The 18,915-nt window shown below is 44.5% G+C and overlaps 1 protein-coding gene across 7 annotated transcripts in view; it reads left to right on the top strand.

Moving 5' to 3' along the window:
* SLC4A4 (solute carrier family 4 member 4) overlaps positions 1-18,915 on the top strand; it is a 1,258,962-nt gene that overhangs the window by 864,519 nt on the left and 375,528 nt on the right. For 4 of the 7 annotated variants that reach the window (XM_069626273.1, XM_069626274.1, XM_069626275.1 and 1 more), the window contains exon 7: positions 14,593-14,669. In XM_069626273.1, coding sequence (XP_069482374.1) covers positions 14,593-14,669 — 77 coding nt within the window. Of the gene's footprint in view, positions 1-4,274; positions 4,392-14,592; positions 14,670-18,915 lie in introns of all 7 variants that reach the window. The other 3 variants (XM_069626270.1, XM_069626272.1, XM_069626271.1) reach the window with 1 other exon arrangement.

Here is an 18,915-nt window from a genome sequence, read left to right as displayed (position 1 = left end):
GCAAAATGCCTGGGTTTTATATTTAACTGAAATCACAAGGTGTGTGTACGCACAATGGGTGCAAAGACAGCAGGCGTTCTTAGGAGCAGGGTTCTCATTAACTCCCTCTCATTCCTGCTGTGGATAGTCACTTCTCTTGGCGGCAAACAGTCACTCAACCTTTGAGGTTTTATGGGCCCCAGCACTTGTGTCTTGACAGTCTTGCAAAGTCTTTCTTGACTTAACTGGTTTATTTGCAGGTGTTGCCTTGTCTTTTCTGCATTTATGAGATTGTCTAGCAACACCATGTCTAATGCCCTGGGTGCTGCAGGTTTGGCATTAGGCTCGTGCGCACAAACATTCCCCTCTGGAATATATCCCCTTCCCTCTTGGTTGGGGCTGGGACTTGTTCATCTGCCTTCTCCAACCCTTCCGCTGCTGGCCAAACTCTTTCCCCCACTGAATGATGTGTTGAGTAATCAGTCCTGCAGGGCCTTCTTTCCCCACCCTCTACTTGTTTATACCTTCTCTCTACTTCATTTCTTATTCTTGTCCTCCTACTTTTTTCTCTCTGCTTCCTCGCTTCTGCCCTCCTCTATTGCCTCCATGACACGCCACTGTGCAACTTATTCCTCCACCTGACTTCTCTTCACCTCTGCCCCTCCTTGCCTCCACTCTGTTCTTCTCCCAACCTCTGGTTTTCTGCTTCCCTCCCCCAGTCTTACTTATTTTGCTGCGCCACCTATTATTCCAGTCACTCTCTGCTATTGACACCTCCTACCTTCACTCTTCCCTATCCACTCCCTCCAAAGTCCTGTTTGCTTCTTTTATCCACATTCTCCCTCTGCTCCTTCTTCCGTACACTTTTTAAACACTCCTCTATCTGGCACTCTGCTACTCCATCTCATAAAAACGCTGCAAACACCTTCTCTGAACTCCAAACCTTTCCATTGTGGCTGCTCCCTTTTATTTCTGATCAGGGCGGTTCCCATAGGCCTACCAAGGTGAGGGTACTCGGGTCTGTAGAACATGAAGTCATGTTCAGGGATTGGTCAGTAGCTATTGGGACTACATCTCTGTCCCCGGGGAGTAATGGCTGAGAAGTCAGCCTCGAGGTTCTGCAAATCAAGGCTATTTTGGTCTCTTCTTGGATTCAGACGCTAAACTACAGTCATCTGTGGAAGCAGATGGAATGGGCCTCTCTCTCACTAGATTACTTGATATGATTTCTGATTTTTCCTTATCACAAGGCCCTGCAAACTGCACCACTTGGGGCTTGCAAACAATGCAATTAGTAGTGCTTATTTTATTTATTGAATATTTATAAGGCGCCCTATACAGCATAATGGTTTTTCCAGGTGCTACAAGACAAAAAAGGGAGGGGGCACGGGAGATAAACAACAATAACGGTCCTACTAGGTCTTGTGACATTCGGATTGTGCAAGTGCAGTAACAAGAATTGCAGGGGGGGGAGTGTTCGAGGGCAGGGGGTTGTAAGTGACAGTCAGAGGAAGGGGCATAAAAATGCAGGGGGTAGAAGGAAGAAAGTCCCCAGGGGCTAGGCAAGTGATGAGGGGCCCCTGGGGGGAAAGTTCCATGGATGCCGGGGTGGACCACCGTCTAGGAGAGGGATGCCCAACCCACCAGGCTACTCAGGGAACGGGACCCATAAGGGCAGTGCTGGTTTGGGGGGCTTCTGGTATGGACTGGTCAAGGAGTCTGGTACCATGTAAGACTCATAAGGGACCAGGCTGCCAGTCGCAGGGCAGATGGGGGCATTAGCAAGGGAGTGTGAGGGGAAGGAAGTGGAGAAGAGCACGGTCTTGAGAAGCTTCTGGAAGTTCAAGAGGTCTGGCTCAAGTCTGCGAGGGGGAGAGAGGCCATTCCAGAGGGAGGCACCTGCCAAAGAGAGAGATCTAACCCCCACTCACTGCTTGGAAAAACGTCTCTCTGCAGAGAGTTGGAGCTAGAGGACCAAAGGGCTCAAGCAGGAGGGTATTTAGGGAGAGAGAGTTATATGTAGCGGGGTCCCACACCCCAGAAAGCCCTGTGGATGATGCAGAGGGTCTTGAATTTCATCCTTGCAGCCACCGGGAGCCAGTGGAGAGATTTTAGGGCTGGAGCGATGTGGTCCCTGGGCTTGAGGCCAAGGATAGGTCTTGCAGTCCTATTGTGGATTGGTTGACAGGATGCATTGGAGCCTTTGAACAAACCAAGTGTTCTCACAGGCAATACATGCTTTGCGCCATCTGTGGACCACCTGAGCTTCACCTCCCCTTGTACACATTGGTGTGCCTTCAGACGTCTTCCTATCCTGGGTAGCAATCTGGGCCATGCAGACAAGGCCAGGGGTCTACTGCGTGGCCAGGGTGATTCACCATATACTTACCTCCTCTGGGGCCTGTATCATGGAGCAGAGTGTGGTCCCTGGCCCCAATGGCGCCCAACTCCATTCTGCAGTTGTTAAGACATGGAACTTTGTCTTACAAAAAGGTAGGTAGGCCCCATAACCCCTTCCACATCGGGGCGACAGTCTATAAATTCAAAAAGAAAAGTGTGTGTGAAGTTTCAATTCCAAAAACATATACACACTATCAAGAAAACGTTTAATGAGATATGCAATATCTTACAATATAGAAAATGGAATCCCATGTCGCCAAAAACAATGCATCACAGACACAAAGGATATACATATGAAGTGCATCTGATAGCAGCAAAAACATTTCAGAACAAAGTGCTGTGTGCAAAACATTCACAATAATATATAAGACACATATACGAAAACAGATTGTTATGCAATGTTATGACCTGAGCCCAAAAAGTCTACTAGAAGAGACACATTTCTAAATGTCATATTTTTGTCTTCCACTACTGAGCTCAAGCAGAGACACTAAACAGTTGTCCCTTCTCTAGAATCAACAATTCCCTAATCCAAATCCAGACGATGTTTTCATCAGGACTGGCTCCCTACAGACAGATTCCATTGCGCTCGCATAATAAGGACACTCAAACTCAACTCACATGGAAGGCAGCACCAGTAGATATCAGCCTTGTCTGTTCTAGTAGACATGTTTGCCTCAGGAGGCCCAGGAGGTCATAACAGGTTTGAGTTTTATGCAATATTATGAATGTTTTACACACAACACTTTATTCAGAAATGTTTTGCTGCTATCAGATGCACTTCGTATATGTCCTTTGTGTTTGATGTATTGTTGTTAATTATGTGTTTTTTTTGTCGACATGTGATTGTAGGACATTGTATATGTTATTAAAAACCCCTTTCTGGATAATGTACATGTTTCTGGAATTGAATCTTCACACACACTTTGTTTTTTGAATGTATATACATGGGACTTTGGCACAAATGTACATAAGCACTCTCACACAGTCACTGAGTGTAACTGGCAGAAAGGTAATCCTGGAAGGACACCACACAAGTGTGTGTGCTGACCCCCTTGTATCTAAGATGGGGTGTATTCTCATTGGCAAATGTGTTTACTCACTGCCTAGGTTGTACACAATGTTCAAACACACCTAACGGAGCCACCCCCACACTTTTTGCCATCAAGAGACCAGGCGCTTCCACCCGTTCTTGCATATGTTCCTACCACGTGTTCGTCATTGTGTCAACTGACAAGCACCCGTAGAATCTACTTTGCCTGTGTTACTAACAATGGCCCTGTGAAGATCCTGCTGTGTGTGCGAGAAGAAACAGGCTGGGAAGTGGGCAAAGTTCGTGTGAATGAATATATTGCATACATATCTGAGTCACTCCAAGCTGTGGGGAAGAAGGCAGCAGCCAAACCTCCCAAGGTTGTAGTGAAACGGTTCTGTTGTGTAAGCCATGAGACTTGAGGAGGGCTTTCATGATTGGATGCAGAAGGTAAAGTACAAAGGATGTGAGTGCCATGAGGGTTGTCATTGAGCAGCTCTGTGGCTTGGAATCACATGTTTGTACTAATACTTCTATGCAATGTCTCATGCACTTGATCGTTTAGGAGACAGATTGTGGGGGGGCTTATCACTTATTTATATGGGCACAATAGTTTTACACGCTAGTGGCAAAGAACTAACAAGACAAGTTTGAAATTTAAAGATTTACTGTCTTCTTGTAATCTATTGTAACACTGGGGTAATCTTTGAATGCGTTCATGCTTTGCTGGATCAATGTTGACCTTTCCTTCCCTTGCTTCGGTTTCTTACTTGTTAATTGTGCCTCTCCTTCTTCTTCTTCTTCTGCTGCTGCTGCTGCTCTTGTGCCTTCTTCTCCTGCATTCTGCTTCTGGCCCACAAAGCACGCAATCCACTTGACAGCTCTGTCCCATGCCTAGCAACCCGCACATCGGACGATGACCCCCGAGTGCGGCGAAGTCCCAGCGTGGGATGGCTCACTCCCAACATGGGATGGCTCAGTAAGTCAATGACAGGGGGGGGGGCGAGACTTTGTAAATGGGCGAAACTGGGGAAATGACAAATAAATACTGATCAAATCATTGAGGGTGTACACGGACGATGTCAAACTGATAGCCGTTTGCAATAAAATTGAGAATTTGTGTCTTTGCTGTATACTCATTATTTCATAAACAATGTCAGAGTGTTGCTGTGTGGAAGGTCCTCCCTCGAGGTACTTTGACTGCTATTCTGCTTATGAATTATGTTCATGGACATGCCCCATAAACCACAACACACACAAAAGGCCTTTGCATAATATAACTGTTGCATGTAGCATCATCATGGGAGCTTAGGCTATCCAGCAATGTGTATCTCTCATGCACATCAACAGTAATACACGCTCAAGCTAATAAAAGGAAAGACCTGCCTCCAACCAAGACGAAATGATTCCGGCCTTAGCTGACATGATGCGCCACGCCCTCAGCAATCGCGGATCTAGGTGTGTAATGCTGAAGCCACTCCTTCTGACATGCATTCTCCTGTTCATATTTTCCTTATTCTTGTCCTGGTAAACCCTCCTTATTGGACATGCTCAAGGACACCTATCCACTGTCCCGTTTCTGACATCCCCTTTCCCGAACCTCTTTCCCCTAAATGTACACGTCTTCCCGTTTCCCAGGACTCACCAAGAAGCGGCTCCCGTTTGTAGTTCCCACTTTGCCCCACACCACCTCAAATGTTCTCACTCTTCCTTCACCCGCCCTCCCATCTTGCGTCTTTTTACCACCTCTCGCCTTCTTTGATCTTCTGGGTTAATCCTTTATCCCTGCTCCTTGACTGCCCCACTTCCCAGTTCCCTTGACAAACATGACATACTCTTGCTGCCTACTCGCCTCTCATCTGTCTTGCTTTTCTGGGGGGGCAGACACCCCTCCACCCCCTTCTCACCCATAAATACCCTTTGTTCTGTCTGCTCCACTGTTACAGGTTCTGGAAGAGGAAGGGGGACTTCCGCGACACCAAGCGTCGGTCCCTTTGCTCTTTCCATCACTGCCACTGTGTCGTGAAGTTTGATGGTGGTAAAAAAATGTCAGCAGGTGTTCAGCAACACGTCATTGCGTTCCCATTTAGGAAAGCAGTCTCTATTTCGTCATTCGGGAAAATGCAGTCGATCCAAATGCACAATCACGCGCTATCAGCAGACACAGAAAAGAGGAGAGAAACGAATGCTACACGTTCCTCTGTTCTACAACTGCCGATGCTAATTGATTGCATTTTCATAACCATCTGAAAATACCAGGTCACCAAAATAAAAATAACCAAACATTCAAATGGCCTCATTACGAGGTTGCCGGTCTGGAAAAAATGCTGGTAATTTCAGCTATCCTATTTTTTCGGCACCGGCACACTTAAGTTTGCCAGTGGGGGCCACGGATCTCCCGCCAGGTCTGACCTGCCGGGAGTTCAGGCCCCTACTGGCAAACAAATACCTGAATCACCGGCACTGTTACTAACGGTGCCAGTGGTTCAGGAAATCCCATCCCCATGGACTCCTATGGGAATGGGAATTTACGGGCATTCCGCTGCCCGTAATATTACGGCAATACCGGAATATCGGGCGGCAGAGACGGTAAGTGCAGTTTTCCAATTTCCCACCGGTAATACGGCAGGATACTGGCAAACTTGTAATCAGGGCCTATATGGAGGTATTTACACACATGTATGACTCTTTGGAAGAGATATTGTCCTGTGCCTCTTGTTGATTATTAGTGAAACCAAAAATTAGATACTTACCATTTAGGAACAATGATTATAGAGCTACACATATGTATTAATAAGAAGAAAACAATGTGAAGAAAAAACTTTTAACATAAAAAAAATTGTTTCTTTTTCATCTGGCACTAGGAAGAAAGTGAGAGCATCATGAGAGCCTAACCACACCCACTGTTTTGTGCTTTGTCAAGGTTTAACAGTTATTAATGGCTGTTTTGGTATTACCAATTTTAATAGTTCTAAACTCTTCAACACACTTTTTATTTTTAAGATTTTATAGAATTTACAAATACTTCACAAAGTGAATTACAAACAGTTTACCTCCTAAACCCCCTCCCCAAAAAGAAAAAAAAAACATAAACCGCTTTATCAGAGCTAGTACATGTCCAGGAAACAACCCCATATCTTTTTAAAAAGTCAATTCTTTTCTTCCGGCGATAGATCAACCTTTCCTCATGAGGCAATTTCAACATTTCATCCATTCAAATATCCACTTCTGGAGACAATCTCTATTTCCATCCTCCTAGTATCCGTTTTTTGGCCACTACGGCTCCTGTAAATAGCCATTTTCGTTGTGAATTGCATAGATCACTCAGCAATTCATCATCACCAAGAATGAATGTAATATAATCATAATCATAATCCAAGGTCTGCCCTAACACATTGTTAAAAATGATACAGAGTGTTCCTCAGAAATGACTCACTCTCACACACTCTGTGAATACATCCCTTACAGTCATTAGTATCAGACAAACCTCTCTTATGTTCCCTATTCAGGATCTTAATCTGACGCGATCTCTTTCTCAAACTCACAAAAGACAGGCGTACCTTCTTACATACGTTCTCCCATCGTTCCTGTGTAATTTCACATGTTAATCTCCTGGTCCATTCTTACATTAGTGATCGGTTATCCTTCGACATAGACACAATCAGTTTATAGTATCTACTTGCTAGCCTGCTACCTTCTGCTTTGCCACTTGCATTTAGGGCTACAAAATCAGCACCATTTTCAGACTCAATTTCTCCAATAGCCTTGTTAAGCCTCTTGTAATCACGTTGTGTGCAATTTGGTATTCCCTACATATCAATTACTTGACTCAGGGTCAGCCATCTGTCATTACGTCTCAGATCCCTGATCCACAGTACACCTCCCAAGAAACAATCTGCCCAAAAATGTTTTTCCCATTTTCCATTATTTTAGGGTTGTACCATATGAAGAGTCAAGACTCTTAAAGGCGTTCTCCCCTAGAAGATTCATGAACTCCTTCCAAGAGCTTCTCAAAAATTGCGTTGTGGGTTCCACTTTATTTCTTCGTCCTGATGTGGTTGTCAGGATAGCTCTCAGTGCTAGAGGCCCTAATGACGTGCTTCCGCCTTGGTCCATTCATCAGGTTCCTTTTCCATGAACGGTGCATAATATCATGCCATAAATCCCAGATGATATGCGTAAACATTTGAAACCCCCAAAGCACCTCTCTCCAGAGGCAATTGCAATTTCCATAATTTCATCCTTGGTGGTGTGTTGTCCCAAAGGAAATTCTGTATAAGAGCATTTAGTTCTTTCCAAAATTTCCTCCCAACATTCAAAAGGTAGCATGCTCAAAACATAAGTTATCCTTGGAGTGGAGATCATTTTAAATGGATTGACTTTACCCCATAAAGATAGATTCAACAGCTTCCACCTCTCCAAATCCTGCTTAAGTCCTGTGCCATTTCTTCATATTTTTTGGTCATCCAGATGCCAAAGTATTAAAGATTCTCCGGACACCATTTAAATCCAAGAGAAGTAACCACCAGCCTATCATAACTCATTGTTAGCGCCATAAGAGTTGGCAGTGAATTGCCCAGGTCCACCGCACCAGTAATAGGTCATCCGCATAGAGCCATAATTTCTGTCCTACTCCTCCGTAGCCGGTTCCTTGTATTTTCTCATGTTAGCGAATTGCAGCCGCCAAAGGTTCAATTGCAATTACAAATAGAAGCAGGGACAAAGGACACCCCTGCCTAGTACCCCATTCCAGTTCAAAGCGCTCAGATCTCATCCCATGTGTTCCACTTCCTGCTGTTGGGCTGGAGTATAATAGCTTAACCCAATTTATAAAGCATTCTCCAAGACCCATTTATTTCAATACGTCATACAAATAACTCCAATTTCCAATTCACCCAGTCAAAGTCTTTCTCAGCATCCAAAGAGAAGGCTGCCGTATCGTCACAATTGTCTGTAGTTTGCGATATGGGTTCCAAGAGTCTTCTCATATTATTAGCTGCATGTCTACCTTTGATAGATCTTGATTGGTTTTCATGCACCAACTTCGGTAGCAATACTTCTAATCTTCCTGCTAAGGTTTTCGCCAAAATTGTATTGTCTGTATTCAATAGACTGTATGTCAGGTCCTTATCTTTCTTTTTGATTACTAAAATAGTGGCAAGTTTTGGGGTAACATCCCTTCAGATAGAGGCGACACAAACATGTCACGTACGAGTTTAAGTATGGATTCTGGCATAATCTTATAGAATTCAGCTGGTATCCCATCCGGTCCTGGCGATTTCCCAGAATTCAAAGATGCAATAGATTTCCAGAGTTCATCAACCGTCAATTCGCCTTTCAAGTTGTTCATCTCTTCCGCTGTTAATTTCGGCAATTCTAGATCTGCTTTAAAACTCCTTAAGTCTCCAGATATATTCATTTCATTGGAGTATAGTCATTCATAATAGTCCTTGAATACCTCATTAATCTCTGTAGGGTTAAAAGTAATGGACCCGTCCAATTTAGCGGTTGATGGCATTGCTCTGTCTGCCTCCTCATTAAGCGATGGCTAACCAACAGTCACAATTTTCACCATTTTCAAAATATGTACATTTGATACGAAATAATGTTTGTTCCGTCTTTTCAGACATTTTCTTGTTATATTCACTTTTTATGTTGCGTGGTTCCTTAACTTTTTCAGCATTTGAGTCACGTAACATTTCTTATGTCAGACCTTTAATCTTCTTGTCCAGGGCCAAGCCTTCAGTTTCATGGTTATTTTTCTGACCGCTCGATAAACTGATCAATAAGCCCCTCCTGGAGCATTTGAAGGCTTCCCAGACTATTGTTGCATCCAGCTCCCTTGTGTGGTTTTCTTCAATTAAATGATTAGTTTCACAGATAATTTCCTCAACAAATTCGTCTTCATCTTGTAGTAATGTGTTCATCTTCCATGAACAAGTCCTATTTATATTAAAACATAGGCCTAGACGCATTTCCACTGGTGTAGGTGTATATCCCAAATCACTCCATTTCTGTAATTTTCTGCGACTTTGCCAGACACTAGTATCATGTCCAATCTAGAGTATGTATTGTGTGTGTTAGAGAAGAAATTGTAGTCTTTGGTCGACGGATGCTCTAGTCTCCACGCGTCTGCCAAATTGTGCTGAGTAATTAAGGCATGTAAAGACGTAGAATGGCTCTTCCTTACTCGAGTCATAGTACATTTACTTTTGTCAATCAACGGTTCAAGCACCTCGTTGAAATCTCCACCAAGTATTATGTTTGAGGTATTCATGTCCAGTAGTGTCAGGGCAATATATCTATAGAATGACCTATCATCCACCGTTGGCACATAAATGTTACACAACGCTACAATTTCCCCTTGGATATTCAATACCAATGCAATCATTCTTCCTCCTTGTCTGAATACTGTTTCAGTATATGAACTGGGGAATTTCTACGTATTAATATTGCCACTCCGCATGATCTTGAGTTATAGGATGAACCAAATACACACCCTGCCCATCCTTTCTTCAGTCTGTTCACCTCCTCTTGTAGCATGTGTGTTTCCTGTAGTAAACATATATCTGCCTTTAAGTCATTGACGTGGTTAATTACTATTTTCCTTTTTAACAGTGTATTAATACCATTTACTTTCCATGAAACAAAACACAATTAATCTCCAGCCTTAGTCACCATTCTTTCCTTGGAAATGCTGGTCAGCACCAGCCCTGATAATAAAATAAAAGAAGCAATAAAGAAAACCACGCTCTTAAGGTAATGGTAGTTAGAAGATGCAACTGCTTCTTTCCAAGAAAAAACATTCCAAAGAACCCCATGCCCCTGTTCCCCCTCCCCTAATCTGAACACTTCAATATTGGTTCTACAGGTGCAATACACTCAGTACAGTACAATAGACTCCCCTCCCCCTAACCACTGGTGCATAACAGAGTAACACAAATACATTATGCGGATTATGTCCTTTGCAATTTGGGAACCTGTGAACAAAGGATTATTAACACAGTACTTGAATTTGAAATTGACAACCAATAGACTCATTGTATGCACTACCTACCGATATAAAGGCCAACCAATGTTACTTCACTGCACACATTTCGCCCAGCACATTCCGTCATACATCTAAAATCACTCAGCCCAGGGAAAAAATGGGTTAACACACTCTTAATAACTCATAATGAATTCAGAAGTGGCATAGACATTTCATACAAAAACACTCCTAAATACATTCATCCATCAACAAGAGACTGGCAAACTTTTTACTGCTCTTGGATGTATAGATACCTGTAGTCTTTCTTATTCATTCAAGTCTTATACTTCATCCTAGTCATTTCGTTCTGTGCTCTTTTGTTTGCAATCCCTGCTGCTTGTTTTCTTTTCAAACTGGATTTCTATGTCGTGGGTACCTTGAACTAATTTACTTTGTTGTCTGGATATGTGATGTTATTTGTGCGCTACAGAGTAGACCAGGAATAATATTGCAAGATGATGATGCCTTGTGACAAATAACTGTGAACCGTGACTGGCGCTCTGTTTTTCTCGTTTGGGGTCTGTTCGTTGTGGAGAAGAGTTGCTGTGAAGAGTTGCCGCGCTGTTTTGCTACACACCTATGAACGAGTGGTCAGATTCTCTTAGCGACAAGAACTGTAACTTGACTTATCTAAAGTTGCTTCTTTGCTGATGAAGAGGGGGGCGTTTCCGGAGAGAGTTCTAATGCACCTTGAGGGTAATGCGTGACCCCACAGCAGCTGTCACTGTGGGTGCGGGTCTCTGGGTGTTCTTCACCCTGTATGGCTCCTGGGGTGTTGGAGATTATTCTTCTGTTTTGTGGGCATATTCTGCACGTTACAGTGCCCCTTTTGCCCTGGGACTATCCACTCTTAATGCAGCGAGGGGCACTGGGCACTTTTGCCTTCAATTAGGGGTAATTAACGACCAGTTTAGACAAATGACACGTGGTAGAGCCCTCGCTATGAAACCGACCTCTTCATTGCTTCCCGGCAATATCGGATCACTGTAGGTTGTACAGGGATTTGTTGAAAGATAAGGAACCGGCTACCGGATTTACCATAAAGCCGTGTATGTCCAGCTACCGAGACACCGCAGTTGCAAGTAGATTTACAGGATTACACACTACACTAACAATATTTGTATAATTGTTTTAGAATATATTATAGAGCTGTCCTCAATCCAAAACCTTATTCTCACCTAGAAATGTTCACTGAATGCACTTTCCCTTTAATAGGAACAGGGATTTTGGGGTGTTTTGTGCATCTTGCCGGGGCACCATTCAACTTGCATATGTGGGTTGATTTTACAGGCCTCCCGATGGTCAGTTTATCTTGCTCCTTAAAGTGTCTCTTCACCTCTGGCAAGCTCAAGAGAGTGGTGTCCACCGCCAGTATCGCAGCGGCTTCTCACTCCTTTTAGCAAGAAACATGTAGTGAGGCGCCACTGGAGAGTAAACGCTTACTCCAGCCCGGTCCACAAACAGGACGTATTACAAACTCCAACAGGAACATGCCAGAGCCAAAAATAAAACATGGAGCAAACGATGTCATGCAATAGAATACAATTAAAAATGATAAAAGCGCCGGTAACTTACTACATTCTCACATAATGTTTTTAAAAATGGCAAAGCAGCGACCACCAGGCTTCTATCTATGTTTGTATGCTGATGCGTGGGGTAGTGGGGGCTGAGCACACACCGACAACCTATGCCCTGGGAACACTCCACCCTATCGTAGACATTATCCGTATGGATTGGCGGTTTGCATGGGAATATGGGTGGTCCCCGGATTTGCATGCAAGCATCCAGGCCATGCAGGTAATACTCATGAATCACTGCGTGTGCGCATGCATGCACAGCAGTGATTGGCAATGGTGGCCGCCATGCAGTGGAGTAACTTTGCTGAACATGTTGGGTGGGACATGACATCTGAAGAAAAGGTGCCCCAGCCAAATGAATGGGGACAAAATGTTGTGCCATGAAAGTTGGGGGAGAGACAAACATCCTGTCCCCCCCCTAAAATGATGCCCATGCCGCCATGTCAAAACAGAGTGGGCACATTTACCAGGGCTTCTTACAGTCTCTGCCTACTGTATTAACATGCAAAATGGTGATCAAAATCCTCTGGCAGAGCCAGCCTTAGGGTAGACCCGGCCGATCGGCTTTCTGGGCCGCCATTAGCCCCCCAACACGCCAGTTTGGTGGAGTTTTTCAAGGTCTTACCCGCGCTGGCGTGGTGGGAGAAGGCACGGCATGCACCCTATTGAAATTAAATGCTTTTGCATCGGTGCCTATTGAAAAATGTGGTTCTCCCTCCCCCCGTTATCCCCCTGGATGTCCTGGGGCACGCAGAGGAAGGTGTGCCACATGTTTAGCTGCCTGGGGCGATGCCGCCTCTAAGGCCGGCCCTGCCCGTAGGGATCCACGCTTCCCAGCCCACATCAAAATTGTGATGCAAGCGGAGATACATGCAGATTTCCTCCATGGAGTGTGGAAACATGGAGCAGATTTTCGGTTCTATGTCTAAATCTTGTAGGCATGAGACCGACTTTGCGGAAGGTCGGTTTTATGCCTGCCTTTCCCTTCCCCCTTTCCATTTTGAACATGCCCCCCCCTCTCCATTCCAGACTCACTGCGGGCCGCACTTTCTGACTCAGGGCCTCCAAACACATTACGAGTTTGGAGGTAGCCATGGTGCTATTAGCAGCAAGGCTATCTCCAAACCGGGCTCCATTACCGGGTTCCTTCAATGAGGAATAAGCGGGTCATTCCAACATTGGAGGACCCGGTAATTCCTCCTTTAAGGAACCATTCCCCACTCCCATTTGAGCCCCCCGTAGGGCTCAATGGGAATGGGGAGGGAGGTAATAACGGGCACATTACGAATGGTCCGTTAGTACCTCCCTCTTCCCCTCGCGGGACCCAGAAAAGACATCTGGTTTTACCAGACGTCTGTTCCGGGTCCCCCAACGGGAACCTCGTAATTGGCGCTCCCATAAAGAAGGGTTTCAGTCCCGTATCGGCACCCTTCATTACGGGAGCGCCACCCTTGTAATGAGGCCCTCAGTCTTTTGTTTGTCAAGGTTTCAGAGGCGCGGTCTGGAGACTGCAATTGTGTTTTTTTGTTGCTCTGTATCCCGCTGTGTGTGGGGACTCCTTAACAAAATCGAACAGATGTGTAAAAACATACAAAACTGCCTCTGCGTATTTGTATTCATTTGTTTTGAAGAACATGTTTGTCAGTATCCTAGGTGATGACAATTGAGCACTGCATCATAGCACATAGCGTTTGCTAGTTTTTTGGGCATTTTCATCGTGGCCTATATTTGGTACTGCATCAAAAGTGTCAGAAATCATCAAATGGGGGACTTTGAAAACCGATTTCAGTTGTACCGGAAAAATATTTTGACCAATTAACATGAATTCTGGTGGTGGTGCCCCACAGCTATTTGTAATTGGAAACTGCATTGGCATGAGATGATGCTGTCTGTTTTCCTAACAAATACTTGCAGCTTGAACCAACCAAAGGGATATAGCAACAGCCCTGGAGGTGGGGGGAGGCTTCAGTCCCCTCATGGTGCAGCGGTGAAAGGGAGGGGCCTATTTCCCAGCGGGCGAAGCCTTCATGGGATGTGTCTTGGTATGCCACTCAGAACTTGTTCCTAAAAGTTGAGATGTTTAACTGGAGTCTAGCCCAACACGGAGACCACTGAAGACAGCGGACGCCCAGCAGCTGCGCTAGGAGCTTCGCTCGGAGGACGTGGCTTCCTCGGAGCCTGCACAGGTATCGTCTTCACTTCTGCGTTGCTAAAGTCACGAGAATCGTTCTTCTGTCTCCCTCTCTTGAGCCCAGAGAAAATGGCTGACCCCTAATGACAATTCACCAAATAACTCATGTTTTAGAAACCAACATCAGAGACTAATGAACAGTATTTTCTTCAGCAAGCTGGTTTGTGTGCTTTTGCCATTTTGAGATGTGAGATGGTACTGCGCTGGGGTGCTTGCTGGAATCTCGGAGTCTTTTCGTCTTTCCTGTTCCTCCTCTTCCGCCTACTGTGCTGCTTCCCTCTGGCCTCTCCTAGGTAGACTTTCGCAATCGCTTCTGTAGCTGTGCCGAGTCCATCTTGCTGGCATGCTGTGCACTATCTGAGTCGTGCTCTTGTCCTTGCAGGCAGCCCGACAATGACCCATAGGAACCTGACTTCCACCAGCCTGAATGACGTCTCTGACAAGCCAGACAAGGAGCAGGTAAGCCGTCCCTTACACTGTCATTTCCTGCACTTGTCATTGTGTGTCTCCAGGATGGCTAGACCTCAAGCCTTGCAATACGTCCAACACTCAAGTGGCCTGACACAACAACGGGGCACATGCTGTTGTGGCCAGCACATACAGACAGCACTTCTGTGGTTAAAGGAGTAATGTCTGGTGGAATGCTTGCACTTTGTAGTCATCCCAAAGAGCGCATTTATGAATGCACGGTTTGGACAATGCAGCAAAGGTGCAGCTTGGGCATGTTTCCAGGTTGGTATTGTGGGGCGTGCATACATTTCAAGCCACACGTAATCCCAACCCCCTTTGCTCGTTTTATGCATTCATCTGTTTCAATGAAAGGAGCACGAGGAGGGCGTGATGTGGACACGTGTGTTTGGTATGCACCACTTGTGGTATGCGTGCGAGTATGCGAATTTTGCATTTGTGATCATTTGGGAAAGTTCCGAGATCAGGCGGGATATACAGACAAACACTATGGCCAGCTGTTCTGACCATGTAGAACTATGGACAACTGTGAGCTGTCAATGAACATAAACACAGGGTGGTCTGCCAAGGGGGGCCAGGAACATTTTAGCTGTAGAGGATTTCGGTGTTTGGAGGGACAGCGGGTAGCACGGTTGGACTCCAGCCGTGCAGGGTTGGCAGGAGGTGGGCTAGGAACATCTTAGCTGTAGAGGAGTTCGGTGTTTGGAGGGACAGCGGGTAACGCCGTTGCGATCCACCCATGCAGGGCTGGCAGTTGGCGGGAGGTGGTGTAAAATTCCTCTGAAATTAAGCAAATAGGACTGAAAGCAGAGGATCGTTGCCTCAGCGCTGTTAGACGCTGGACTCATGAACTAAATTGAAGGTTTTCCGTGACGTGAAAGTATCAATATGTGAGAGCTTTACTGTGCGTACAACAGGCCTACATGTTGATTGTGATGGCTTTGTGACACTGTGTACCAGCATTTTTCTTAAGGTGATTTACTTTTTGCGTACACTTCATGTTGGAATGTGTGGAGTGATTGAAATAGTTCTCTAATTTAAAAAGGGGGATCAGTGTTTAATAATGGGACGCTGCGCTCTCCTAAACTAGACTTTGGAGGACCCTATTAGAGTCAAAGTTTGAGTATGGGATCTAATTAGCATAGGACCTGCAGCATCAATAGTCCTGCGGCTGTCACTACATAAACCAACCTGTATAAACAGTCAACCTAACATTAACCAGACTGGAGATGCGCAGCGGTTTAAGAATGTCTGGTAATTGTTTAATCTGTTAATTATATTTACACATGAATAGCTCTATGATCTGCGATTGAGACAAGGCACACACACACACAGATATTGCTTAGCTGGGATCACTCGTTGAGTGAGTGTAACCATTTAGATTTTGGTAATGTGCAAGACCGCGAAACCTTACAGTAGATAGATTCCCTGCCATCAGGAGGATTATGTATTCAGTGGAATGTTCAGACACAATGTGTACTGTTCATATACATTTATTGCTTGTGATGGAGGTAGGATCGGAAATGAACTAAGTGATTTATGTTTCAATCTGTTGCACAGAAATTCGGGCTTGTGAATGTATGCCCATTTTGCATTTTTCTGTTTAAATTCTATTCTATGGTGCATTAAGGGATTTAATTTACCTGGGAAAAGCCTTCTTGGCGAAGAAGTAGCACGCGCTCTAAGGAGTTAATGCTGGTACATCACTTAGAGTTTGTTGTTAGTACATAGAGCTATTCATTTATAAATATAATGAACAAATTAAACAATTACTAGACATTCTTAAACCATTGCGCATCTCCAGTCTGGTTAATTGTTAGCACTCTAATTTCCCCCACTAATTCAACCAACACAATTTTTAATTTACAGCAAGTTGTGTTTTGGAAAAACATCATTTTGTTTTGTTTCAGCTGTTAGGTGCTGATTTAGTGCGACCTATATGCCAGACATTTTTCAATGGATTGCATATAGGAGGGTGATGGGATGTGAGGAGGGACACCCAGCTTGTGGCTATTAGGTTATTTGCCCAACCATTGACCACTCATGGCCATACGAACCCCTATGGACATCTCCATCCACTACCTGCCCCTCCCCGTCCAAAACACACCCTCCTGGGATCTCTTTGAGCTAGCCATATTACGCTGTAACATCCCACTTTGTACTGTACTGTGCATCCCTGTGTTATTTCTAAGCAGACCCCTGAGAGTTTAAAGCTTAATTGTGTCTGTAAATGAGGTAGCTTCCAGTGTCATAAAAATGTTTTAACAAAACGTGCTGGCAGCCACTTGATTTATAAGCAATATGTATGTCCTCCATCTGTTCCTTGCACTGAATTCCTGTTGAAACAAGCATAACATAGCAAACAGTTTTGGTGTGTGTGTATGTATTAGATACCTATTTTCCAGACACTGACTTCATAGGCACATGTACTCGCATGATTTTCTAACTGTTGCCATTTTATGGCCATTATGACAGTGTTTGGCAAATGTCTATCCCATGCCTAAAATTAAGGCAAAACGGTAGACTTTTTACTCAAACTTATCACGATTGACAGTTCTTAGATTTTTCCATACCTACAATTACCTACTCTGCATTTGATTTATAGAGTATTTTGCTGCGATAATTGAGGCACAATGTATTTTTTAAACACGTGTGTATAAACGTAGATGACAAATGTAAACATTGGGACATAGCAGTTCTAATAAATCCATGACGAAGGACCTTAGTCAAGCTGAAACAAAACTGCTGAAACGTATCTTTCCCGGGCTGTGTGGCTCGCGCTTGTCTTGTACCCAACAGCTTATATGTCATGACGATATGAAACCATCTTCCTTTGTCTAGCTGTAGGAAGGTATTGCCTATTATGCAGAAATCTCAGTGTTGTGTTGCACAGTTTTGTAACAAATTTTGAATGTATCGTCAAACCAAATGTCTAATTGTTGTTCAAATAATTGCGCCCATTTGAATATCTTTCAGTCACGGAGATGCATATTCGTGCAGTAAGTGCACTTGTTATATTCCTTGATTTCAAGAGGTGCACTTGTGTTGCGCTTTGATTTGAGATTCGCATGTCATCTTATGTTCAGGGCGAATACATTGAGGACCCGGCAGATCCATCTTCAAAACCTCATAGGTTGCATGTAGGGGCCCTGTCCATTGGCGCTTCTGCATGTCATTTTCATCATTTGTACTATTGGCGTGCAAAACGAAGAAGCAAAAACAGGTGCGTGTGCCTTTACTCCTCCCGTTTGCATTTCTTAGTGCAAATTGGGAAATACCGCCTGCCATTTATGTATGGCAGGCAAGTTTTGTAATAGATTCCTATGGAATCGGCCTGCTTTTAGCAGGTGTAGACAATCTGACAGATTCCATAGGCATTCAACAGAGCCGTTTAATCAGTGGAATCAAAGAATCCAAGTGGGTAGAACACTACTCAAAGGTGTTTGCTAGTTCTGCCACAGGAAAGTTGGGTCCAACTGCAGGTATCCAAGAGTCATGGAATACGACAGTAGAAGACTGTCAAATCGAAGCATCGATAAGAAAACTTAAAAACTCATCAGCTCCTGGGCCCGATGGGCTAACATTTAAAGGCTGACCCAGAGGCTTGGACAAGAATTATAGCGACCATTTTTAAGCACATCAAGAAATGTGGAACGCTACCAGCCTCATGGACAACAATTATAATTGTGCCTATTTACAAAAAAGGTGCGAGAGCCGATCTAGCACTAACTACCGGCCGATAGCCCTGCTCGATGTGATTAGGAAAATCTTTGCGGCCTTCCTCCAAGAGAAATTAACACAGTGGGCAGAGAGCACTGAGATAACTGACCCGTGTCAAACTGGGCACAGGTACCGATCTGAACTTGTTTATCCTGTCATTACTAAAGCTAGAATCAGTAAGAAATAAGGGCACACTACATCTTGCCTTAATTGACTTAAAACAAGCTTTAGATGGCGTAAACAGGCAGGAACTGTGGACCAAACTGCAGGGATGGAAGTGTCCCGATGAGCTTCTATGTCCGATCGAAGCCCTACATAGAAACACGACAACACGTGTATGGCTGGATAATGAGGGGGCCATGTCAACAGCAAACAAGGGTAAAAGGGGAGTTAAACATGGATGCCCACTGGCAGCGACCCTCTTTAAGCTATATCTTGCAGATACACAAAGCATTTTCCACCTAAGCTGAACAACGAGGAAATATCGGCACTTGCTTACGTTGACAATCTGGTCTTA

This window comes from Ambystoma mexicanum, chromosome 6p, assembly GCF_040938575.1.
Source record: "Ambystoma mexicanum isolate Mex_15411 chromosome 6p, UKY_AmexF1_1, whole genome shotgun sequence".
NCBI lineage: Eukaryota > Metazoa > Chordata > Amphibia > Caudata > Ambystomatidae > Ambystoma > Ambystoma mexicanum.
This window is presented reverse-complemented; position numbering and strand designations above follow the sequence as displayed.